The 20,214-nt window shown below is 44.2% G+C and overlaps 1 protein-coding gene across 1 annotated transcript in view; it reads right to left on the bottom strand.

The window, feature by feature from the left end:
* HYDIN (HYDIN axonemal central pair apparatus protein) overlaps positions 1 to 20,214 on the bottom strand; it is a 253,955-nt gene that overhangs the window by 119,394 nt on the left and 114,347 nt on the right. The window contains exons 19-23 of the mRNA XM_081119804.1: positions 15,528 to 15,766; positions 11,910 to 12,171; positions 10,076 to 10,219; positions 5,095 to 5,238; positions 3,788 to 4,101 (exon numbers count right to left, since the gene is read on the bottom strand). Of these exons, the coding sequence (XP_080975930.1) occupies positions 3,788 to 4,101; positions 5,095 to 5,238; positions 10,076 to 10,219; positions 11,910 to 12,171; positions 15,528 to 15,766 (1,103 nt within the window). The remainder of the gene's footprint in view (positions 1 to 3,787; positions 4,102 to 5,094; positions 5,239 to 10,075; positions 10,220 to 11,909; positions 12,172 to 15,527; positions 15,767 to 20,214) is intronic.

Raw genomic sequence — 20,214 nt, 5'->3', positions numbered from 1 at the left:
CACCAGCAACAGATCACGTCTTAGGAAAGTTTCACTTCCAAGACACTGAGTGATGAGGAAGAGACAGATGGAAGCATCCAGAAAACGAGGCTTCTTCCACCCCCTTCCAGTCCTCCCACCCTCCTCTTCTAATCACAATATTGGACAACTTATGCTCATCACAGAAAAATCAATGTGAGAACAACACATGCTCCTTTGCTCCAGGGCTGGGCTCCCTTAGGCCCTCATATTCGATTTATTTATAATCTGATTTGGAAATAAAAAGGCAGAGCTGTCCTTGGAGACCGCTTGGCTCTGTGCTCTAAGTTGTAGCATCGCCTCGGCGCTGCAGCTCTGAGCCTGGAGAGATACCAGCTGCGCCGGTGTCTGCTTGGCTCTCTCTGGCCTCTTAGAAGTAAAGGCTGGTTCAAGTACGAGCTTCCTCCCGCTGCTCTTTCAAACAGATGCCGCGAAACACCGTGTTCTCACCCCGCCGAGCAGTCAGGCCGCAGAGACAGCCGCAGGAAAGGGCACGTCCCGCGTGCCGGCTGGGCCGGCGAGCATGCCCTGCCTTATGTTTCACCCCAGCTTCCTCACTACATGTGTGCGTGTGAGCAGCACAGGCTGTCACCCGCCAAAGCCAGCCTAGAGCCCTGCCATGCACGTGGCGTCGTGTGTTTCAAAGCCAGTGGCTGGCTTTCCCTCTTACGGAGTGCTTACTTAGCATGCTTGTCCATTTTACTTCGATTTTGGTTCCTATATGTGACTTGAGGGCCAACTTGGGGAAAAAATACTCAAACAAGAGAGATTCTTTGTATGGCCAGAACTGCCTACCAAATCACACGCTTGTGCACACGCACCCCCCTCCCCCCGCACGGCAGGTGCGTGGCTGCTGTGACAGGAAGGGACGCCGGGAGTCCAGGCATCCTCAGGCCCTGCTTAATGAAAGAAGAAGAAAAGCCCCTTTAACCTTTGTTTCTTTTACTAACTGTAAGGCTTAGAAGGATTCTAATTGGAAAAAAAGGTCAGCGTTGGTCCAGCTGATGAAGGTGACCTTTAGCCAATGCGCGCTGTATGTTTTTCTGACGGCCTGATCTCAGAGTCTATCTGGAGGGGAAGCGGCTTTTTTTTTGTCTATTCAAGGTGACCTTATGCCTTGAACCTTTTTCATTTGGCAGGTGCCAGGACGCTGACAGAAAAGAATCTTAAAGCAGTTAGGAAACGGTTCTCGTCTCTGTACAAATAGTAATGAGAACAGGGGGAGCAGCTGATTAGAAAATACCCTGTGAGGCCCGACTCTGTGCTCATGACTGGACTCTGGGCCCCACAGGCAACAGGCCGGACGTGCTGTCTGGCCTCAGGGCCTCAAATGCAATTAAGAGCCAGCTGCGAAGCTGGACAGTGAGCCATATTACAAATGTGACCGGTCCCCAAGGAGACAGGCTACCAGCGCCTATGACGGGGGCCCTCGTCTAGGGAAGGGTCTCAGAAAAGGCTTCCCTGGGGAAGGACCTTTAAGCTGAGACGTGATCGGGGAGCTAGCTGAAGAGGGGGGAAGACTTTTCAGCAGAGAGAGAGCAGTTAGACAGGAACAGCACTGGATGGGAACAGCACATGGTAGGCCGGCGTGGAGACGGCAGAGTTAAGGGACAAAACCAGAGAGAAATACAGGGACCGGCACTTGCTGAGCCCTGCCAAATATGGTGTTTTGTACTTTATCCTAAGAAGAATGAGTGTCATTAAGGCTGAAAACCCAGGCAGTGCCCTGCTCGTCACTGGACTACTGTGTGGATGATGGACTGTGGTGCATGAGGAAAGCAGGGAGCCCAGTGAGGGGCCGTCACAATGGGCCAGGCAGGAGACATCGGTGGCCTGAACTAGGGTAACACTGTGGGAATGGGAATAGGGGTTTTTAGAAGGCAGAATGGGTAGAACTTGGTGATGGACTTGATGAAGTGGGTGCGGTTAGGGAGGGGAAAGAATTTGGATGATTCCCAGGACAGTGATGCCATTACTGGGACAGGGGCCCTGGAGGAGAGGCAAGGGAGGAGAAAAGGGGAGGGCTTGAGGTTAGTGTGGGGCATGTGGGATGTGAGCTACCTGGGGACATCTAGGAGGAGATGTCAAGAAGGTGATGCTCTGGGAACTCAGCAGAGGGGTCTGGGTGGAGATACAGAAACAGGGCTAAGTGAAGTTGTGGGGTGAGTGCAATTGTCGGGAAGGGCAGAGGGTCAGGAGAGAACCCAGCATCCTACTAGTCCAGCAGAGTTATTGCTGGCTAAGGGCTGAGGAGATGAGGGGAAAAAGAGGAGAATATAATGTTAGTAATGTGTTAGTCTCACACATTATCTGGTGCATAAGGATCACTTCTCAAATGTTTTCTCAATGACTCTCTGAATGAATGAAAAATAAATTATGAAAAATAAATTATGAAAAATAAATTATAAGCAGGTGCTCAATATCAAGATATCAGATGATACTAAAGAAAGTAAAAGAATGGTTAAATGAATATATAAAGCAATAAAAAATTTGAGTGTATCATCTCCAGTATTGGCCAAGTACATTTTCAAAATGGCATTATTTTAATTATGGAAATGGCCTCAAAAATAAAAAAATAAATAAAGCATATCCCTTGCTCCCAGATGGAATGAACTCATTTAGTCATGTTACATCAGAACAACTTCACAGAATCTGGCGTTCGAAGCTCATTAGGTCAGGTTGGCTGGTTTTTCCATAATTATTTTAAATGTTCATCCTCTACAGAATTTCGCTTCAAACCTAAACAGTCCCTGACTCCCGAAGATCAGGTTCCACGGCTCAGGCCCGGACCTGGCTTTGGTGCTATGCTGGGTCATCCTTAGCTGCCTATGAGAAACATCCAGAGCAAGCCACTGTTACCACGGTAACAGTGCTGGAAAGGAAAGGGTGGCTGTCACGGACAAGATGCGCACTGCATGCAGGAGGCACGGACAAGCCAAGGGAACATGAGTCTTCCTCAGTGAAGCATGGCCACTCAGCATCCAGTGCTGACAACTGAGTTGTCAAAACCCACAATAAAAAAATATACAGAAGCCCATTAGTCCTGGTCACGAATGAGGCTTGACCCAGATGAAAATGTTCCCGCGACCTGACTAAAACAGGCTGTTTGTTTGTATTTTTTAAAAGGAGTGTTTTCCAAATTAAGTTTGGATTTAGCTTCTAATCGAACTTACGTTGAATTTAACAGGAGTGATACCTCTAAGCACCAATATTGTGAAGATAGCTTTTCCCATTCGGTACTCATCACCTCTTGCTATTTGTACATATGTGTGTATATATATGTGTGTGTATATATATGTGTGTGTGTGTATATATATATGTGTGTATATATATATATGGGCCAGAAGGAAACCCACTGAAATGTGCAGAACATGGAGCTCAGTGTGACACATACTCAATGCGTTGTGCTGTGCAATTCATGCTTTGGGTTTGAAATGCTTATTAAGAAAACTGCACAAAGACTTTACTTTTTCGTGACAAAGTTCTAATGATCCAACCACTAGATTCAAAATGAAAGCAGGCTTATGGGCATCGCTCTGTTAATTGGTGGCAGCGAGGGCTTTCAAAGGCGTTCGAGTGCCTTTCTTGCTTGGAAACCCAGGAGGGACCGTGAGTTCGGCCTCTAGGTTATTTCTGTCAATAATTAGTTGTCAGAACCAAAAGTATTCATGAAAGACCAGTGCCCAGAAAACAGGAACCCAGCGCAAAGGCTGGAGGAGCAAAAACCGAACAGCGGAGGGGGCGCCCGGGACCGCCGAGCCGGCCCTACCTTATTTGGTTCTCCTCATCGTTCACCAGGAAGAACCAGCGAAACTTCACGACCAGCGGGCTGCAGTTGGTGATGGTAATGTAGCGGATCACCTCGGTGTCATTCAGGATGCAGCCAAAGTCCAGCTCGGTGGTCTCAAAGTGCAGGTTGGGGTAATGCACTTCCCCGCGCAGGCTCAGGCTGTCCACCTGAGGGTGCTCCATGTACTTGATCGCTAGAGTTTCTTCTGCCACCCAGTTGTTCAAATCGCATCTGTGGGAAGGGTCAAATCTGACCAGCAGGTTTTTTTCTTCCCCAATCTCCAGTTTAATAGGCTGTAAACAAGATAACGGGAAATTACCAAACTTTGTGCTATGCTTTTCCCAACCTGATACATGAAACAGGACAGCTAAAGTTATTTAAATATATTTACACACACACACACATACACACACACTACTATGAAATACATATATACCACACTTTATTTATCCATAATTGGATATCCACACTTGCACATAATTAAACAGTGAGTATATCTATATTGATATCGGTATCTACAGCTATCCATATTTATCGATATTATAGATATTCATATGTATTTATAAATTATTAGTTGAAAATGAAAGCAAGGAAATGGAGAGGAATTATGTGAAGAAGAGATTTGGTAAGAGTTGTGCTCTGAGACCTCGTGCCCTGCCTCCCTCCTTTACACCACTTCTCTGTTAGCTGACGGTGCATGGATCTGGTTTCTCTTCAGACCTTTCCTACAGCTCTGCCGTGGCATTTGCCTCATGGTCCAGCCATTGCCACTGCTGTCCTCATGCCCAGCCAACGGATCACAGGGATGGTCTGATAGGGGTGTGTAGAGAACACTGCATCCTGACCCAGACTGGTGGCCTGCTGAGCTCCAGCCTCCTCCCTCAGCCAGGCTCAGATTTCTCAGCATCCAGAGAGCGGCTGGTTTAAAGACTGGGCTTTGGCTATTTCCTGGAGGATGGAGTTTTGGTAGGATTTGAGGGAGGGGAATGAAAAGATCTTTGCTGTCTTTAGTGTGAAGTCACTGTTTTCTAAAGATTAGCTTCCTAATAATGAAAGGGTCATTATAATGAGCCAGAAGTTCTTAAACCATTAATAACAGTTTTTCTACTGACGGCTACTGGAATTTATTTAGGATTCATTTAAAATCCTCTGTATTCTTCCCTCACGGTTTCCGGGATTCTTTATATTTTTCTGGACTGAAGTTAGTTAGTGCATTGATATTCTCTTCCTTGCTCACACACACGACCCCCCTAGGAGCTGGGTAGGACAGCCCTCCCTCAAGTTACCTGGGGAATTAAGGGCAGCGGAGATTTATCCATGTCACAGATCAAGAAGGGTCTGTTGGTTGAGAGCAACACGTTCACGGGCAGGGTGGAAATGTTCTTCATGACCAAGGGCTGGTAATCGGGTTTCAAGGTAGTGTTTGGTTTCTGCAAACCGGAAAAAGAGGCAACAAACCAAGTTATGACAAACATAGTAAGGCTTCAGCAACAAGAGTCTCATGTATACAAGAGCGTGCGCGCGCTTTTTTTCCTCTTGTAGAGATTTAGATAAATCATTTGGAATGTATGGTGGACTACTGAGAAATGAAACTACATCAGTCAGAAAACAAATGAGATTTCTTACTCTCCTGTTGCCTGTTTGTTTTTTTTTAAAAAACAACACATATACAAGCCATGCCTCTGGACAGAACTATCACTATAGCAGTTTCCACAATGTCATAAAGCAAACTCTAAGAAATTAGTGATATCTTGTGGAAGAACCCATGGATCACTATAAGGAATCAAATGTTTTTTTCTTTTACAATGTTTTGTCCATGCTCAAAATACCCTATTTGCCAATATGCTTATCTCGTAAAGTTGAAAGATGCTCATAACTATTTCCTCTAAATTTTTCCTGCTGACACTGGGATAGTTGATTCAGAAGCATCTTTTTACTCTGTTGAATGTCAAATTTAATTTTTAACTGGAGGAAGCACAGGAAATGGATCCTGAGGTACTCGTTTCTGATCGGACTGGATTTCTCTCCTTCTGACGTTGGGGCCCACCATTATTTCTTGCATGCCCTGGAAAGGGGGTTCTTAAATATCAGCAGAAGATGACCTGAAGCCTTAATCTGTGGCCTCTGAACGGAGCCTCCTTGTAATCATCCCCTGGCTCTGCTAACAACTCTAACCTGCTTTTCTCAGTCCTCTTTGCTTTCATTTGTTTGTTTTGTGTTTCTTATTGTAGACGGTATTACAGATCCCTCCCCCAGTTGCCCCCCCCCAGCCCCCGCCCTGCCCCAGGCCTTCCCCACACTATTGTCTGTGTCCATGGGCTGTGCACAGATGCATATCTGTTGATTCACCTTTTCTCCTTGTTCTGATTTCAGTGGAATCTTCCTGATTCCAAATTCTCATCTGACTCTGTCTCTGCTCTTTTGTCCAGCACAGTCCTCCTTGCACTGTGGTTCTCGGATCCCCTAGCTCTGGGTGAGGTCCTGTGACCAGCATCCATGTGCCTTAACTCAGGCTGCCATAACAAATATGGACTGGGTGATTTAAACAACAGACATTATGTCTCACAGCTCTGGAGACAGGGAGTCCAAAATCAGGGTGCCGGTAGATCTGGTGTCTGGTGAGGGCCTGCTTCCTGGCTGGTAGATGGCTGTCTTCTCGTTGTGTCCTTACATGGCTGAGAGAGAGATTCTCTCTCTTATCTCTCCTTATAAGGGCACAGTTTCCATTCACAGAGGCCCCACCTTTATGACCTAATCACCTCCCAAAGGCTCCACCTCCAACACCATAGCATTGGGGATTAGAGCTTCGATATATGAATTTGGGGAGGCACAGCCATTCAGCCCAGGCAGTTAGCTCGAGTCTCCTGCCTCGGTTGTGATCCACCAGCCCCGGTGCAGGGGTTTGGTCTGGCACTTGCCAGGAGATGCCAACCATTGTTTCCCTCCCTCTAACATGGTAGTACAGGTACTGGACTCACCCTGCATTTGCAGATCGCATTCTACAGTTTGTGGGAGGGATAGAGCAGCACTTTAGGGTCATCAAAGGCCGCATGGAGAACTGTCCACCCAGTGACCTTCCCCCAGGCTGCTCTGTCACTGCTTTGAAGTGAAGGAGCCACACTTGTTTGGTGCGGGCAAGAGGCCACTTAGGGGTCAGTGATGAGAAGGACACAGTGCACAGAGAACCTGTTCTGTTTTAAAATGACCCCTTTCTCTTTGGGTTGTCTGTCTCCCCAAATATCATGAGAGAGGATTTGCTGCTGGACCTCATGAAGCAAACTGGCTGCTGGTTTCAAATTGACCTTTTCAATTCCACAAAGATGTGGTTTCATCTCTGTGCCTTATGAACGGCACAATAGTTATAAAGTAGATCAAATCTGAGGAAACGGCCGTAGAAAAATTCCTCCTGTAGGCACGGTTGGCATCGTTATAGTCTAATGCACTAAATCAGATACACTGCCTTGAGCTGGGCACAGGACACGGAATAGGTAATTGGGTGTTATATAAGTAAAGCCGAGCACTGAGACCTCACAGGTCTCTTGCACACGCTGGGTAATGAAGTTGTAATCCTTCATTGTCCCTGATACGGATGAGATGTGAACAGGAAATGAACAATGAAAAATAACAGTAGTTGGACAGATTTCAAACGTGTGATATTTGGGGGGAAGGAGAGACGGGTAAAATCAAACAGGGAGCTGTGACTCAATTCATTATTTAATTCAGTAAGTCACTGCCATATTTAAAATATTTGCTATTTTAGTCTAGTGATAAAGCCAAACAATAGACACTTAAACAAGAATACGCTTTTTTTTTTTTTAAAAAAAAAAAGCCAAGGCTTAAGAATATAAAGAGAAGAAAAGGAACATGACTCACACATTTTTATGAGTGTTTATGGGCTTAGAAAAAAATCTAATAAGAAGCAAAGTTGTATATTTAACATATGCTACAATGTCTTACACAGAATAGCTATGCAATACATATACACTAAATTTTCTCTGAATAGCTACATTGAGAGAAAATATGATGCCACCAAATTCGGTGCAGCTGCCACCGATAAATATCTTTCCTGATCAGTTATAAAAGGAAGAATTTAAAACAGAGCAATGAAAGCTTAATAACTGCAGCAGAAACTCTTGTGGTATTTTCTTTTAATATGTCTCATGGAGCTCATCACAGTGAGTTTTGCATCCTGTAACTAAAACTCTTACTCAACTTCTTCAGTGTCTACTTTCCCCAGTAGTCTGTTAAGCCTGGGATTTTGCAGTGCTTTTGCTGCCTCATACTCTGTAAATGCTCAGAAATTATTTGTTGATTTGAACTTGTACATTTCCCCTCCCCTCCTCGACCATATGCCCCCTTATTTATCTCCTAGCAGAGTGCCATACCCACGGTGGGTGCTCAATAGATATTTAATACAAACAAAACATCATGGAACTCACTACCAGAATAAATGGTCTTCTCCATTTTTCTGCAAGCCTCCAGGTAATGAAGGGAACCCTGGTTGATTCCCTCCCTTGACTGATTAGGTGCTGCCACATCCAGTCCTTCTATGTGACAGCATAGATTGCACTGTGGGACAATGGCTTACTTAATGCTTGGTCTTCCTAGTTGGCTGTGCGGTTCATTGGGGAGGGACTATCCTCACTGTTGTATCCCTAGCACCTGACACAGTACAAGGTAGGCCCTCAATAACTATTCCACTCAGCAGCCAGCGTGACTGTTTCAATAAAGAAATCTGGCCACATCGCTCCCCTCCCTGAAGCCCACCAATGGCCACTCAGAGCAAGCCTCCCAGTCATGCCACACTCATTGGCCCTTTCCCACTCTCCTTGATGGGCCTCATGCCACTCTTGGCATAGTCTCTGTCTAAGACGACCTTTCAGGTCTTCGTGCTCACCAAGCTCTTTCCTAACCAAGGCTCTTCATGTGTGCTGTTCCTTCTGCCTATAATTCTCTCCCCATCACTTGTCACCAGACTAACTTCATTTTTCCTTCAAGTCTCAACCTGAGGCACCTGCTCAAGGAAGCCATCTGTCACCACAGGTACAAATAAAGCCACTCTCCTGATACATGCTCTCATAGGAACTTATACCTCTTCTTCATAGCACTGTTTAGAGTTGTAATTTGAAGATTTACTTTTATTTTTTTATTGATTTCAGAGAGAGGAAGGGAGACGGAGAGAGAGCTAGAAACATCAACGATGAGAGAGTCATTGATCAGCTGCCTCCTGCACGCCCCCTACTGGGGATCGAACCTGAAACCTGGGCATGTGCCCTGACCAGGAATGAACGGTGACTTCCTGGTTCATGGGTCGACACTTAACCACTGAACCACACCAGCCGGGCTAGAATTGTAAATTTAAAAGACTAAATTTTAATTACTTGTTTACAGTTGCAACCTCAACCGGTCTATTAGCTTTGACTATGTCTCCCTGATTTACCGGATTAATTAGCACCAATATACTCTCCAGCTCAGAAGAGACTTTCCACACATATTTGTTTTGAATGTTAAATAATTCTATGGTGGAAGTCTGCTGAGGAGTAGGTTAAGTTCTACTGTGAGTCCTCCCTCCCCTCCTCACTATCCAGACCCCCTGCCCTGAGCAGCAGTCATTCCCAACCCTCCCCCGCCTCCCCACTTATTAATTGCCCTTAATGGCCATATAAAGTCATGGACATTTAGAGCCATATAATCTAAGACTGTGAATCAAACAGTTCAAGTTGGTTATGCTCAATGTTAGGTGATCTGCATAACAACTGGTATCTCGGTTTCCTCATATGCATCATGGGAATGATAACAGAACCTACAGCACCGGTTGCTGTGCAGGACAACTGGGCAAATGAATGCAATGACTGTGGCTCAGCGCCCAGCACAAACCAATCAGTAAGTTGTAGCTATTCCTACTGATTACTATGATTATCAATAATCCTAGTCCAAGTCTTTCTATACTGTGATGTTTACTGTATCTAATTAGAGTGAAGTGGTCGACCGCAGTACATTTTCAGTGCACTGGAATACGCCTTCACTTTGGCCCTGTACATCAGGAATGATGGAAGTAGAATTTCCGTAACAATTTACATTTCAAAGGAAAGTAGGTTTAGATTCAGAATTTTTAGTTGAAGGTACACAGGCCTCTGAAGCTTAAAAAACATCAGCTGGGTGTGGGTACATCAGGCTTCCCATTAACTTAGCTTCTCAAATGAAAATGTGAACAATGCTGACCCCCCCACTTGGAGCACCCAGCCCTCCCCAGCACTGCCCACTGACCTTCTCCAGTCGGTATAAGAGCTGCTTGGTGGAGAGCTGGATAAGTGGCGCTATAAACTCACAGATGATGTCCACAGTCATCACCAAGCTCCTCTCCCTCTGTGCCCCGATAAGGGCGTGACACACCAGCTTTTCTTTGACCAGCTGCAGATGAGATACACCAACAGCATTTTGAGAACATCCATAGCTCACAAAACTTAATTCTCAACAATCAGCAAACTGATTCTCAACTACCTGCCTGGGGACACCAGGGAAGAGCATGTTTTTCTGAATAGTGCATTTCAGGTATCACTCTCTGTCACATAATTAATGTCTGATTGGTTAAATATGTCCTGGATGGATCCTGCATCCATTTCTGACTGCTCTTGAGGACACAATCAATTTATATTCAGTTCAACAAATATATATATGAAGATGTATTATGCATAGACTGTTAGGAACAGGACATACAAAAAGGTGATGGACAAGGCAGATAAAATCCTATGGGTTTAGAGCTCGATGGTAGTTCTATTTCTTATCAAGCCTGTCAGAAACTGTGGCTGGAAAAATTTTGCCTTTCATACCTGAATATTTAAGAATCGTGCTATAGAAACTAATATTTCTCTTCTCCGCCCCTCGAGATCAGGATTCGTATAGAGAGAACCCAAAGTGAATTTATATTACGAATAGCTTGTATTGAAGAGTGCTCAGGTTTCAGATGTGAATGAATTCAAGCCCCTTTTCAACTATGCAGCATAATTTGGAAGAACATTCAGGGCAGCTTTTAGTAAAGCTTAAACTGAATTTAGAACCCCAGTAGCTCAGATTTAATGCCTGTAAAAATACGGTCAGCTCCCCCCAATCACGACATTGAAAATGTGCTCCTGCAACAGGCTGTCAGTGTCTGGAAGTGAGGGCTGCGGGCTGTTCATCTTTGCAGCCCTAGTGCCTAGCGCCCTGTTCACCATGTGGGGCACACTCAGTAATTGTTGGCTGAACCCCTGGAGAGCAGAGAGAAAGGCCACCTACATACTCACTCCATAGGGAAGCAGAGGACAAGCTCTGCTATCTTGTCTGCTGTAAGACTAGCTTTTTACTGTTTCCTGTTTCCCGAGGAGAAAGTTCAGTATCACCCCCTAATGTGGCGACACCAGGAGGAGCTCAAGCGAGCATCAGTCCTCGTTCACAAAGTCGGCGTTTGGGAGGGAGAAGAGGCTCACAGGAGATTACAAAAGTTTCTTTCAGGTTTCTGGTGGTTTCCAGTCCCCATGGGGGTATAGGAGTAAACAGACGTGGTTTGGATCTGCATAAATGTTTAGGCAGAACAGTGATCATGTAAATAAGAGCAGAACATCAGAGTTGCTGAAGATACATGAGGCTCTTTTATTGATCCATAAAAAGACGATGGTTATAAATGTGATGCTGTTATGTCAGACCAAGAGGAAAGGAGCTGGGGATGCCCTGACACCTGGATAGGAAAGGCATGCCAGAGTGTCCATGGAAACACCCTTTTGTAATAAATATGAATACCGCTAAGTATTTATTGGAGGCTTAGCTTTGGCAGAATGCTGGGTATCCCTCTCCCACAGACTTGCTGGCTGGTCACTGCTGACCCTGGGGATGAGAACCTGCTTTAATTAGTATTTTTAGGTTGGGTTCATGGTATCTGTAGAAACAAATATAAAACTGAGCAGAGCTGAACTGTAAAAGCAGTGGGTGCTGCCATGGTAACTCAGGGCTGCACGCAATCCTTAAGAAACCACATCCTCTCTCCAGATAAATGTCAAGGAACTCCCCTAAGAAACAGCAAAGATTTATTTAGGAGAAAGATTCTAAACATGCTGTGCCCTCCTACCCTGGGAGTAGCAGAATAGCCGTCGAGTATCACATCGATCGTCTGGTCTGGATACAGCTCCATCCTGACGGGACGAAGCTGAAACACGGGGCTCTGGGGATCCCTGGGCGCCTGGGAGCTGCGGCTCTTAGCAAGTCTCCTCTTAGCCACACCTTTCTTGCTCAGCTTGTTCTGGGGATGGAACTTTTCATTCATCCAGAACAACTGGTGGACCCGACGTCCCTTGTTGGCCAACTTGAAGTGGTAGTAACAGGTGTCCAGGCTGGAAAAGAGGCGGCAGATATGGAGAGAACTCAACTTTGGGATGTTCTGTTCCGCTCTATACCCTTGGGATTTACTCCTCTCGAAGCATTTAAGAATGAGCAATGAAATAGACAATGTTTTTTTTTAATGTAGGAAGACTATATCACGGTGCTACTAGGAGCTACCATAGTAATGGGACCAAGTAGCATCGACTCAAGTGCATAAACTCAAGTCAGGGACCTGGGTTTGGCCACTGAGTTGTCATCACCAGGGAAGGGGCCGTGGGAATGTGATCCCACCCATCCTCAGTCTTTCCCAGCAGGTCAAGCAGGCCACAGAACAGACAGACACAGTTCATGTGAAAAACCACTCTAATTTACAAGAAATGGCCCTGAAGAGTGAAAGGAAAAGCAAAATGCCTACTGGAGGAGAAGGGTATTTCACACTGTGTTGAGTAAATTTCTACTGACTGAGTGAAATATCTTGTGATGGGCTCAACTTGAAGGGTACTTCGGAGAGAAATGACACATGTCCTCTAAGCATTATCAAAGGTCAAGGGAACTGTAATGGACCAGAATATCAGCTGGATTGTTGTTGTTTTTTTTTAAAATTCTTACCCAAGGATATTTCTTCCATTGCTTTTCAGAGAGAGTGGAAGGGGGGGGAGAGACACACACACACATCGATGTGGGAGAGACATTGATGGGTTGCCTCCCACATGCACCCTGACTGGGGCAGGGGATTGACATGCAAACCAGGTACGTGCCCTTGACCAGAATCGAACCCAAGACCCTACAGTCCATGGGCCGATGCTCAAACCACTGAGGCAAACCAGGTAGGGCCCGATTGGTCATTTTTCTCAGACTAACTTGCTTTAAAGATGCTGCTGTTTCACTTCCTCATTCATCTATTCCACAAATATTTACTAAGGACTCTTGATTGTCTAGCTCTCTGTCAAGTACTAGAATTTCTAAGATCTTGGAGGTGGAGGTAGTTCAAGTGTATTTTTGTTTGGGATTTTTTTACTGATTTATGAACTTTAAAAGAAATCTTTTTTTTCAGGGAGAAAACTCATCTCAGGATTTTTTAAAAAAATATATATATCTTTATTGATTTCAGGGAGAGGAAAGGAGAGGGAGAGAGAGAGATAGAAACATCAATGATGAGAGAGTCATTGATCGAGCCCATAACCTGGGCATGTGCCCTGACCAGGAATTGAACCCCGATCGCCTGGATCCCAGGTCAATGCTCAACTGCTGAGCCACGCCCGGCTGGGCTCATCTCAGGATTTAATTAAATTAAAAATTTTTTTTATTGGGCTTTGAAATTTTACCCCATCTGTTCCTCCTTAGGAAATGATATCATGTCTAATGCATAATTTGAAGCATCAGATAAATAATTGGGAGTATTTGCCAGTTGTCAGGTGTAACCATTTCATTCTAGATATGTGTCCACAGGGCATGCTCAGTGGAATCATTAGTTTGACTTCATGGCTAAGAGCAGGCTTCGGGGAAAATAATACATAATAGGTACTGTTTATAAAATAGGCAGGGTCTCTGCAACTTATTCACAGTATATCTTTTGGTCATCACAGCAACCCAGTAATAAGTATATTTACTCTTATAAATGAAGAAAGAGAAGCTCTGAGAATTTAAGGACATTGCCTAAAAACATACAATCAGAAGAGGTAGCATATGGATATTTTTTAAGACCTGAATGTCCCCAAATTGGCAAACTTTTCTATAAAGGGCTGAATAATAAATATTTTGGACTTTTTGGGCCACACGGTCACTATTACAACTACTCGACTGTCTACTGCAGTGTGAAAGCAGCCATAGAAAATATGTGTACACAAATAGGCACAGCTGTGCTCCAATAAAACTTTACTTACAGAAACAGTGGCTGCAGTTAGCCCACCTCTGCTTCTTTCCCCTCCCTCCTTTTAAAAAATTTAATTTTATTTTTTCATCACCTTTCTTTTTCCATTGATTTTTTTGTTTGTTTGTTTGTTTTTGTTAGAGAGAGTGGAAAGAAGGGGTGAGGGGGAAAAAGAAAGAAACATTGATGGGAGAAAGACACATCAATTGGTTGCCTCCGCACATGCCCTGATCTGGGCGGGGGTCAAAATTGCAACCCAAGTACCTGCCCTTGACCTGGAATCTGAGCCCGAGACCCCCTGGTGTACAGGCCGACGCTCTAACCATGGATCCATGCCAGCCAGGGCTTTCCTCACCTTTTAATCCCTCTATGTCCTCTGCTTTTGATGATTCTTTTGGAGATTGCTGGCATCATGATTTTATGTCAAAAAGAATGACAGGGTTTAGGCAGAGGGGAAATTGGCAGCTAAAAAGCCACAGTTTGCTTCTATATTTATAGAAAACTACAGGCTAAACTTCCCAATTCCAGGCAAGTGACAGAATACCCTTTGGGGCTATTTGACACTATTTGTAGATTACAGAGAACACTATGTAATCAAGTCTGGTTCACAGCATACTGCTTCTATAATTATGTTTGAGTATACTTAAAGAAATTTGGAAATAGAAGCAAGGAATGCATTGACGAAATGCTCTAACTTATGGTCAATAGACAGGCAGAGGGGAGCATTTTTATATCTAGTTGACACAAAAACTATAACGGATGCTTCTCTGAAAACATAATTCCTCGTGGCGTATGGTATTTTCAATCAAGTCATGGTTTATAGATGGAACAGGGGGAAGGAGGTGTGAATGGGTTTGTGGGAGGGCTCCTAACTGATTTTTTTCAGGCTCATCTTCTCTAAGCACAGTGTGTCCATCTTGGTTTCAGGGCCTGTTAGACCAGAGATCTGTTCACAGCATTGCGATGGACAGGTACAAAATTCACCTGCACCCCCCAGCCGTGTGGCTCTTCTGGGGACCTATGCATAGATCCCCACACATATCCCCCTGTTATCACTCAGACGTCATACATTTTTAGAGCCACATTTAGATCATTCTGCTCAGAGGTGTCTATACTCGTCCACCTTTTATTTAAATATTTAGATGCTCTACTTTTTTCTGAGTGATCAGGGAGAGCCAGTTGCAGCCGTCTTGATTGTTGGTGCTCTAGTGGGGAGGCAAGCAGAGGTCAAAATGCCAAAAAAGTTGCACTTCCTGATAAGAAACATTTACAATAAATGTTTACCTTCCTACTTACACTCTACTTAGGTTACCACTAATATGCACCTATACTTTCTACGTACATGGAGAGGAATTAACAGTGTGTTGGAATCAGAGAGGAGAAATCATGGTTGAGATTCTAGATCAGTCACTGAGAAGGCGCCATAAGTCGAGGCGATGCTCAGCTCATGCAACGTGTGTGGTTATCTATGAAAATTCATCCATGAGACTTCCCTACCTGAAATGTGCTCCCAAATTGAGTTCCGGGGCAAAGGGCTTATCCGAAACAATGGTGGAACCAATTCCTGAAGCCTGGACAGGAATCCGATAGGTGTTGCTATTTTTAATTTCCAAAATGACCGTGTCTTTGAATGTCAGCGTGTCATTCAGGTTGGCAGTCAGTGTCAGTTGAACGTCAGCTTCTGGGGGAACGGTGCCTTCACTGGGTTCAATTGTCCAAAGGGACTTTTTGTGTGCCTGTAAAACAAGATGACCAGTTAATAGTGAAGATATTCTTGGCTTTCCCTTCTGCATATGTCAAAGTCCTCTATACCGCAAATGGCTGGCACTGCACAGCTCAACATCAGAGACAAACATTAATTTTTCAAATCAAAGCAGCTGCGTGTTTGTTGGCTTCTCTTTTTTTTCCAAAAGCCATTGGATTCTGAAGAGCAAACCTACAATTCCACTTTTGAATGCTCTGTGAAGATTCTTTACATCTCTTTCTCTAGATGACAGCCCAGTTCTCTAACAAGCTGGTACTAATTATCTGTTTTAATCACCAAATCCTGAGATACCAGCAGAAGATACAACATCCTTTCTGGAATTTGGAATTTTCAAGAGGCATGTTTTTCAAGTGCAAGGTTTCAATGATGTTATTAGTGAGGATGAACAGCTTTCATTAATAAACACAGTACTTACAGGAAGTCGTCTTGATTTCCACTGTTCCATAATAATAAATAGAATTTCATTTGCTAAAATTCCAAACTTATTCTGAAATATATGCTGGGAGGTGAAAATTAAAAAGGTGAAGTTGACTCCCACTAATCTGTTCCCTTTCACTAATTAGATCCTCATAGCTCACTCCCTTTCTTCCTTAAGGTCTTTGGCCAAACAATACCTCTCAGTAAATCCTGCTGTGATCATCACCTTTTAAATTGAAAACCTTGCCCTGGCCAGTGTTGCTTAGTGGTTAGAGCCTGCACACTGAAGGATCTCGGGTTCGATTCCTGGCCAAGGGCACGTATCTGGGTTGTGGGTTTGCTCCCTGCCCCCAGTTGGGGCTTGTGCGGGAGGCAGCCAGTCGATGTGTCTCTCTCACATCAATGTTTCTCTCCCTCCCTCCATCCCTCCCACTCTCTCCGAAAAGCAATGGAAAAAATATCCTCAGGTGAGGATTGACAAAAAATAAATAAATTAAAAAATAAAAAATAAATTGAAAACCTTCCCCCAGGACTCCTGATCTCCCTTAACCCAGTTCTGTTTTCCCCTTAGCACTTATTACCTTCTAACACGTGCATAATTGACTTATTTATCATGCTTGTCTAGTTTGAAAGTCTATATGGACACAAATAAATTGCATTTGAAAATTTAAATAAATGAAATAAAGCAAAGGAGAACAGTTTTCAAGATGATAAACTGTTTATAATGAGGCTGTAGATGAAATTTTACTTTAATTTTGGTATTAATGGAAATGATAGATTTAACTCTATGTCAAGAGTCCTATTATTACTCCTGATCTTTTAACATGCGAGATCTCTAGAGATACAGGTATAAGAGAAAACAAACATTAAATACTACACTACATAAACTATGGATGGGGTGGGATATTTGTATGGTAATTATCTCTATTCCAAAAACATTTGTGGAAAAACTGTTAATTTTTATATCCTTGCGTGGAGAAAAGCACAGTAGAGGAAGCAAGCTCTCTTATAAAGACTCTTAAAACCCCATTCAAGAGGGCTCCACCCTCATGACCTCATCTAATCCTAATTACCTCCAAAGGCCTGGACTCCTAATACTTGGGGGGGGGGGTAGGGTTTCGACATATAAATATTGGAGAAACAATAATTCCATCCATAATATTCACCTTTGATCCCCCAAAATTCATGTTTTTCTCACATGCAAAATACAATCTTCAGTCTGGAAGAGGAATCTAACCAGAATTCAACCATGCTGAGAGCTTGATCTCAAACTTACAGCCTCAGGAACCATGAAAAATTAACTTCTGTTGTTTAGAAGCCACCTAGTCTACGGTGCTTTGTTACAGTAGCGTGAACTAAGATACGATCCCAAGGTGAAAACCTTAAAATCCTCTAACATATCAATCATAGGAAATGACACAAAAATGAGTTCTAAAACAGCTATAAATGCAAATTAAAATTTCCACAGATATTTTTCAAACTCTTAAATTTTTAAAATATATTTATTTTATTTTACTTTTTTCCATCAACATTTACCCCCCCATACCCTCATCCACCTCCACCCCCTCCCGCAATCACCACTGTTGCCTGTGTCCATGAGTTCTCTCTTTCCCCCCCCTTTTTTGCTCAATCCCTTCATGCTCCCCCCCCACCCGGCCGTCAGCCTGCTCTCTATCTATGAGTCTGTCAGATATTTAAAAATGGATCAATGTAGCTTCATGTCTCAGCATTTTTACTAGAGTAGACGGGAGTTTTGGACTTACTTTCAGTCCGACCTACACAATTAAAGCAATGCATGGAAATAGATTTCTCAGGCTTGAGTAACCAGCCTTTCTCCTTACTTAGAACTATTTCTCTTTCTTACTTTCAGTTTTTAGATTCTAGGCTACTATTTTCGATAAAGTAATACTAGCTGCTATAACAACAACCACAAACAAAACCCTGATGCCCAATGGCTTAATACAACAAAAACTTATTTCTGGTTCACATGAGTTCCAAATGGTGGCAGGCCGAGGACGGGCTTCGGTTCCATCCAGTGGTTCAGGGATCCCAGCTCCACAGATTCTGACACGTTTAACTTGCGGCTTCTAAGCCACTCTAGACGTTGACATTCAGTTGGCCAAGAAGAGAAGAAAGAATGGGGGTCACATGCCAAGACGTTAGGCACCAAGCCTGGAAGTGGCACCACGCTTCCACCGTCCGGAACCCAGCCATGCGGACGCACCGAGCTGCAGAGGGATCTGGGCAGTGCCTTGCTCTGGGTCCGAGGGCAAAGGGAGACGGGCACGGTGAACTGCTAGCTACTCTCTGCCAAAGCCACCTTGCCGCTTCAGTCTCCTGCCACATCCTTAGGTCTTCCCCTAACTCCTCTGGGTCTCAGATTTTGAAAGGTGAAGAGTTCGCTCCATCAGAACATAGAAGGGGAAACACAACAGCATTTCGACTCCCATGGGCACCTCAGGGCTGGAGCTCACATCCACCTGCTGGGAGGAGAAACCGGCAGCTGGAAGAGAGGACACGGATGTTCCGGGCGAGATAGTGTCACACCGTCGGCCCTTCTTCCCAGATTTGTGGCCTCAGAGCACTCTGCGTAGTTTTGCTCATTTATGAGGCTCAGCTTACAATTAAAACATAAATCAATGCCAATTTTGTCCTTTTATCGAAAAGCAAATGCCTTTCAGAAGAGGGTGCCGTCAATGTCATCTTTCCCATTCTGACTATTTATTTTCTGCCTCTGGACGGTGGCACAGGTCAGTCCTTTGTTACAATGAGGAGAGGGTGTCACCTTGCGTAAGTGCTATTTCAAGCCGGGGGACATCAGTTTTCCGTAGATGCACACCATTTCTATTCTGATTCCTGCTGACACAGACTGGCTGCTCTGGGAAGAAGACCTGAAGTTGCTCTCCAGGGCTGAACCGGCGAGTCTTCTTTTTGATGAAGCTTATTAATCGATGTCGGGCATAAAACCAGGCAGCAAAGTACACCGCAGAATCCAAGAACAAGGCACATGAGAATGCCAGGTGCCAACATACTGGTTATCCTTACCAAGAGTCAGGCTCCAAATCGTTCTAACACCCTGTGTCTCTTTGGTATTTGACTTTTAGGGGTGCCCTTTGTTTTTAGGGAGGATTTCGTCTACATGACATTTTCTGTTATCAGATGGCGAATTTGACTAAAGAACGGATGGATGAGTGATAATCATCATAGCTCTGGAGGACATTCAGTAGGCTTATAAAACAACAATACAGCAAGACAGCTGACGGAAATAGGTTAGGAAGGAGGACCCCCAAGGAAAAGAGATGTGGGTTTGAGTCCTCGATCTACCACTTTCTAGCTGTCGAACACGGGCCGTGTCACTGAGCCGGGCCCAGCCTCAGTTTTCTCATCTGCAGCTCATGGTACTGACTGCATCTTCTGCATAGAGTTGCGGTGAAGGTTAAATGAGTCAATGCGTGTAAAGTTCAGAATAACGTCTGACACACAGTTAAATCCTCATAAAAACGACAGCTGTTGTTATCATTTTACCAAAAGCTGTCATCACCCCACGTGACACAGAATTATGGACTCGGTGGCATTTGTTAAAAAAATAGATTACAAAACTGAGAAAACAAAGGTGGATACTAAGAAAGCATTTCACATACAATACTCTTGCCAGAAGAGAAGCGACTCGCCAGGGTTTATGTAGGCAGAATTCTAAGGTGGCCCCCAAGATCTCCATCCCCAGGTGTACAGTTATCTTCTCCCAGTTACTTACGAACGCTAATCTAGGTGCTGCTGTGAAGGGATTTCTTTTTCTCTTTTGGGGTGGTGGTGCATAGAATAGTGGTCAGACATTTATATAATTTACAAAGTGATCTCCCTGATAAGTTCCACCTGGCACCGTACAGAGTTATTACATTACTGACTATATTTCCTATGCTGTTCTTTACATCCCTGTGACTATTTCGTAACTACCAATTTGTGCTTCTTAATCCCTTCACCTTTATCACCCATCCCCCCAAC

This window comes from Miniopterus schreibersii (genome assembly GCF_964146895.1).
Source record: "Miniopterus schreibersii genome assembly, chromosome: 18".
NCBI classification, from domain to species: Eukaryota; Metazoa; Chordata; class Mammalia; order Chiroptera; family Miniopteridae; genus Miniopterus; species Miniopterus schreibersii.
This window is presented reverse-complemented; position numbering and strand designations above follow the sequence as displayed.